This window comes from Melanerpes formicivorus, unplaced genomic scaffold, assembly GCF_026170545.1.
Source record: "Melanerpes formicivorus ecotype bairdi unplaced genomic scaffold, bMelFor1.0.p_v2 SCAF_2622, whole genome shotgun sequence".
Classification (NCBI taxonomy): Eukaryota; Metazoa; Chordata; class Aves; order Piciformes; family Picidae; genus Melanerpes; species Melanerpes formicivorus.
In genome coordinates, this window is record NW_027144973.1 from 23,741 (window position 1) to 29,740 (window position 6,000).

At 60.2% G+C, this 6,000-nt stretch overlaps 1 protein-coding gene across 1 annotated transcript in view; it reads right to left on the reverse strand.

The window, feature by feature from the left end:
- LOC137461593 (venom factor-like) overlaps nucleotides 1–5,480 on the reverse strand; it is a gene marked incomplete at its 5' end in the record, with an annotated part of 28,577 nt that extends 23,097 nt beyond the window's left edge. Inside the window, 2 exons of the mRNA XM_068171279.1 lie at nucleotides 3,322–3,483; nucleotides 5,286–5,480. Of these exons, the coding sequence (XP_068027380.1) occupies nucleotides 3,322–3,483; nucleotides 5,286–5,480 (357 nt within the window). The remainder of the gene's footprint in view (nucleotides 1–3,321; nucleotides 3,484–5,285) is intronic.
- Between the last annotated feature and the right edge of the window lie 520 nt (nucleotides 5,481–6,000).

Sequence of the window (6,000 nt, forward strand, 5' to 3'; positions counted from 1 at the left end):
GGTCTTGGGGACACTCTGGTGGCTCTCAGGGACTTGGGGACACTCTGGTGGCACTCAGGGACCTGGGGACACTCTGGTGGCACTCAAGGACTTGGGGACACTCTGGTGGCACTCAGGGACCTGGGGACACTCTGGTGGCACTCAAGGACTTGGGGACACTCTGGTGGCACTCAGGGTCTTGGGGACACTCTGGTGGCACTCAGGGACTTGGGGACACTCTGGTGGCACTCAAGGATCTAAGACACTTTGGTGTCCCTCAAGGGCTTGGGGACACTCTGGTGGCACTCAGGGACCTGGGGACACTCTGGTGGCACTCAGGGACCTGGGGACACTCTGGTGGCTCTAAGGGATCTGGGGACACTCTGGTGGCACTCAAGGATCTAAGACTCTTTGGTGTCCCTCAAGGGCTTGGGGACACTCTGGTGGCACTCAAGGACTTGGGGACACTCTGGTGGCACTCAGGGACCTGGGGACACTCTGGTGGCTCTTAAGGACTTGGGGACACCCTGGTGGCACTCAAGGATCTAAGACACTTTGGTGTCCCTCAAGGGCTTGGGGACACTCTGGTGGCATTCAGGGACCTGGGGACACTCTGGTGGCTCTAAAGGACTTGGGGACACTCTGGTGGCACTCAGGGACCTGGGGACACTCTGGTGGCTCTTAGGGACCTGGGGACACTCTGGTGGCTCTCAGGGACTTGGGGACACTTTGGTGTCCCTCAAGGGCTTGGGGACACTCTGGTGGCACTCAAGGACTTGGGGACACTCTGGTGGCTCTCAGGGACCTGGGGACACTCTGGTGGCACTCAAGGATCTAAGACACTTTGGTGTCCCTCAAGGGCTTGGGGACACTCTGGTGGCATTCAGGGACTTGGGGACACTCTGGTGGCACTCAGGGACCTGGGGACACTCTGGTGGCACTCAGGGACCTGGGGACACTCTGGTGGCACTCAAGGGCTTGGGGACACTCTGGTGGCACTCAAGGATCTAAGACACTTTGGTGTCCCTCAAGGGCTTGGGGACACTCTGGTGGCACTCAGGGACTTGGGGACACTCTGGTGGCACTCAGGGACCTGGGGACACCCTGGTGGCACTCAGGGACCTGGGGACACTCTGGTGGCACTCAGGGACCTGGGGACACTCTGGTGGCCCTCAGGGACCTGGGGACACTCTGGTGGCACTCAAGGGCTTGGGGACACTCTGGTGGCACTCAAGGGTCTGAGACACTTTGGTGTCCCTCAAGGGCTTGGGGACACTCTGGTGGCACTCAAGGGCTTGGGGACACTCTGGTGGCACTCAAGGGCTTGGGGACACTCTGGTGGCACTCAAGGACTTGGGGACACTCTGGTGGCTCTCAGGGACCTGGGGACACTCTGGTGGCTCTTAAGGACTTGGGGACACTCTGGTGGCACTCAGGGACCTGGGGACACTCTGGTGGCACTCAAGGATCTAAGACACTTTGGTGTCCCTCAAGGGCTTGGGGACACTCTGGTGGCACTCAAGGGCTTGGGGACACTCTGGTGGCTCTCAAGGACCTGGGGACACTCTGGTGGCACTCAGGGACCTGGGGACACTCTGGTGGCTCTAAAGGACTTGGGGACACTCTGGTGGCTCTCAGGGACCTGGGGACACTCTGGTGGCTCTAAAGGACCTGGGGACACTCTGGTGGCTCTAAAGGACTTGGGGACACTCTGGTGGCACTCAGGGACCTGGGGACACTCTGGTGGCTCTAAAGGACCTGGGGACACTCTGGTGGCTCTAAAGGACTTGGGGACACTCTGGTGGCACTCAAGGACTTGGGGACACTCTGGTGGCTCTAAAGGACTTGGGGACACTCTGGTGGCACTCAGGGACTTGGGGACACTCTGGTGGCTCTCAGGGACCTGGGGACACTCTGGTGGCACTCAAGGATCTAAGACACTTTGGTGTCCCTCAAGGGCTTGGGGACACTCTGGTGGCACTCAAGGGCTTGGGGACACTCTGGTGGCTCTCAAGGACCTGGGGACACTCTGGTGGCACGCAGGGACTTGGGGACACTCTGGTGGCCTTCAAGGATCTAAGACACTTTGGTGTCCCTCAAGGGCTTGGGGACACTCTGGTGGCACTCAAGGGCTTGGGGACACTCTGGTGGCTCTCAGGGACCTGGGGACACTCTGGTGGCACTCAAGGGTCTAAGATACTTTAGTGTCCCTCAAGGGCTTGGGGACACTCTGGTGGCACTCAGGGACTTGGGGACACTCTGGTGGCTCTCAGGGACTTGGGGACACTCTGGTGGCTCTTAAGGACTTGGGGACACTCTGGTGGCACTCAGGGACCTGGGGACACTCTGGTGGCACTCAAGGGCTTGGGGACACTCTGGTGGCTCTCAGGGACTTGGGGACACTCAGGTGGCTCTCAGGGACTTGGGGACACTCTGGTGGCTCTCAAGGACTTGGGGACACTCTGGTGGCTCTCAGGGACTTGGGGACACTCTGGTGGCTCTCAGGGACTTGGGGACACTCTGGTGGCTCTCAAGGGCTTGGGGACACTCTGGTGGCTCTCAGGGACTTGGGGACACTCTGGTGGCACTCAGGGACCTGGGGACACTCTGGTGGCTCTTAAGGACTTGGGGACACTCTGGTGGCACTCAGAGACCTGGGGACACTCTGGTGGCACTCAGGGACCTGGGGACACTCTGGTGGCACTCAAGGGCTTGGGGACACTCTGGTGGCTCTTAGGGACCTGGGGACACTCTGGTGGCACTCAAGGACCTGGGGACACTCTGGTGGCACTCAAGGGCTTGGGGACACTCTGGTGGCTCTCAAGGGACCTGGGGACACTCTGGTGGCCCTCAAGGGCTTGGGGACACTCTGGTGGCTCTTAGGGACCTGGGGACACTCTGGTGTCCCTCAAGGACTTGGGGACACTCTGGTGGCACTCAGGGACCTGGGGACACTCTGGTGGCACTCAGGGACTTGGGGACACTCTGGTGGCTCTAAAGGACTTGGGGACACTCTGGTGGCACTCAAGGGCTTGGGGACACTCTGGTGGCACTCAGGGACTTGGGGACACTCTGGTGGCACTCAGGGACCTGGGGACACTCTGGTGGCACTCAAGGGTCTGAGACACTTTGGTGTCCCTCAAGGGCTTGGGGACACTCTGGTGGCACTCAGGGACTTGGGGACACTCTGGTGGCTCTCAGGGACTTGGGTCCCCTCTGCTGTCCTTCCTTCCCCTCCTCCTCCTCACCCCCTGCCCTCTTGGCCTCGCTCCTTCGCCCCCTCCCTCGGAGGGGACCCGGGGACCCCCTTGGGGTGGTCCTGTGGCCCTGGGGGGGTCTCACCTTGGCCTGGGTGAGTTTGTTCTTCTTGTTGAGGACGAAGACTCCCTTGTCCACGGCCACCAAGCCCACGTGGGCCTGGTGGTCGCCCTCCAGGCGCAGCCTCATCGGCGTCCCCGGCTCCTGCACCCGGTTGTCCCTCTCCGTGGCTCCCTTCACCACCAGCTGGGGGAGGGGAGGAGGCCAAGGCTTGCTCCTGGCCCAGGGGGTACCCCCCCAGAGCCCTCCAGCCCCTCCACAACCCTGCCCTCCCCTCAGGGCAGCTCCTCCAAGGGCCTTGGAGACCCTTTCCCTCCCTCCCATCCCCTCCCTGCCGCGGGGAGCTGGTGGGGAAGGGGGGAGATGGTCGTGGGACTTCCCACCCCCCAAGCAGCAGCAGAGGGCTCCCAAGGTCCTCAAGGGGCATCCAAAGACTTCCAAGGGGCCCTGAAGGTCCTCAAGGACCACCCAAAGCCTTCCAAGGGGCCCTCAAGCTCTTCCAAGGACCACCCAAAACCTTCTAAGGGGCCCTCAAGGACCACCCAAAGCCTTCCAAGGGGCCCTGAAGGTCCTCAAGGACCACCCAAAGCCTTCCAAGGGGCCCTGAAGGTCCTCAAGGACCACCCAAAGCCTTCTAAGGAGTCCTCATGGAACACCCAAGCAGCAGCAGAGGGCACCCAAGCTCCTCAAGGACCACCCAAAGCCTTCCAAGGGGCCCTCAAGGTCCTCATGGAACACCCAAACCTTCCAAGGAGTCCTCATGGAACACCCAAGCAGCAGCAGAGGGCACCCAGTGTCCTCAAGGGGCACCCAAAGCCTTCTAAGGGGCCCTCAAGGTCCTCAAGGACCACCCAAAGCCTTCCAAGGGGCCCTCAAGGTCCTCAAGGACCACCCAAAAGCCTTCCAAGGGGCCCTCAAGGTCCTCATGGAACACCCAAGCAGCAGCAGAGGGCACCCAGTGTCCTCAAGGACCACCCAAAGCCTTCTAAGGGGCCCTGAAGGTCCTCAAGGACCACCCAAAGCCTTCTAAGGGTCTCTCAAGGTCCTCAAGGACCACCCAAAGCCTTCTAAGGGGCCCTCAAGGACCACCCAAAGCCTTCTAAGGGGCCCTCAAGGACCACCCAAAGCCTTCTAAGGGGCCCTCAAGGACCACCCAAAGCCTTCTAAGGGGCCCTCAAGGACCACCCAAAGCCTTCTAAGGGGCCCTCAAGGACCACCCAAAGCCTTCTAAGGGGTCCTCAAGGACCACCCAAAGCCTTCCAAGGGACCCTCAAGCCACCCAAACCCTTCCAAGGTCTTCCTCAAGCCACCCAGACCCTTCCAAGGCCTTTCTCAAGCCATCCAGACCCTTCCAAGGGGTCTCTCAAAACCCTTCCAAGGCCTTCCTCAAGCCACCTAAACCCTTCCAAGGTCTTCCTCAAGCCACCCAAACCCTTCCAAGGTGACTCTCAAACCCTTCCAAGGTCTTCCTCAAGCCACCCAAACCCTTCCAAGGTGTCTCTCAAAACCCTTCCAAGGTCTTCCTCAAGCCATCCAGACCCTTCCAAGGGTCTCTCAAACCCTTCCAAGGCCTTCCTCAAGCCACCCAAACCCTTCCAAGGTGTCTCTCAAACCCTTCCAAGGCCTTCCTCAAGCCATCCAAACCCTTCCAAGGCCTTCCTCAAGCCATCCAGACCCTTCCAAGGTCTTCCTCAAGCCATCCAAACCCTTCCAAGTGCTTCCTCAGACCCTTCCAAGGTCTTCCTCAAGCCATCCAGACCCTTCCAAGGGGTCTCTCAAACCCTTCCAAGGCCTTCCTCAAGCCACCCCAAACCCTTCCAAGGTGTCTCTCAAACCCTTCAAGGCCTTCCTCAGACCCTTCCATGGTGTCCCTCAAGCCACCCAGACCCTCCCAAGGGGTCCCTCAAGCCCCTCGAGCCCTGCCTCAAGCCACCTCCAAGCCCCAGAAGGACCTCCCTGGACCCCCAGGTGCCCAGGGCCGTACTCACAGAGCCCATGCAGGTGTCCTTGACATCCACCCAGATGGAGTCAGCCACTATCTCCCCAGGCTGCACCACGTAGTAGGCCACGATGCGGAAGGAGGGGATGAGCTGGGAGGTCACCGGCAGGGTCATGGTGACCAAGCTCTGGCCGGGCTCGTGGCGCTGCCTGCCCACGCTGACGATGCGACCCCGGCTCAGGATCTGGGGGTGGGGAGAGCAAGAGGAGCTCGGGTTGGGGGGCACCTGGGCACCTCTGCTCTCCTCCACCCTCAGGGGAGGCGGTTGGGTTGGATTGGGTTGGAGTGGGTTGGGTTGAATTCGGTTGGGTTGGGTAGGGTAAGGTAAATTGGATTGGGTTGGAGTGGATTGGATTGGGTTGGGTTGGGGTGGATTGGGTTGGGTTGGGTTGAGTTAGGTTGGATTGGGTTGAGTTGGATTAGTTGGGTTGGATGGGGTTGGGTTGGATGGGGTTGGGTTGGGTTGGATGGGGTTGGGTTGGGTTGGATGGGGTTGGGTTGGGTTGAGCTGGACTGAGTTGGGTTGGGTTTCAATTGAGTTGGGTTACATTGGGTTGGTTGGGTTGCATTGGGTTGGGTTGAGTTGGTTTGGATTGGGTTGGGTTGGATTGGATTGAGTTGGATTGGGTTGAGTTTGGTTTGGTTGGGTTGGATTGGTTGGGTTGAGTTGAGTTGGACTGAGTCGAGTTGAGTTGGGTTGGATT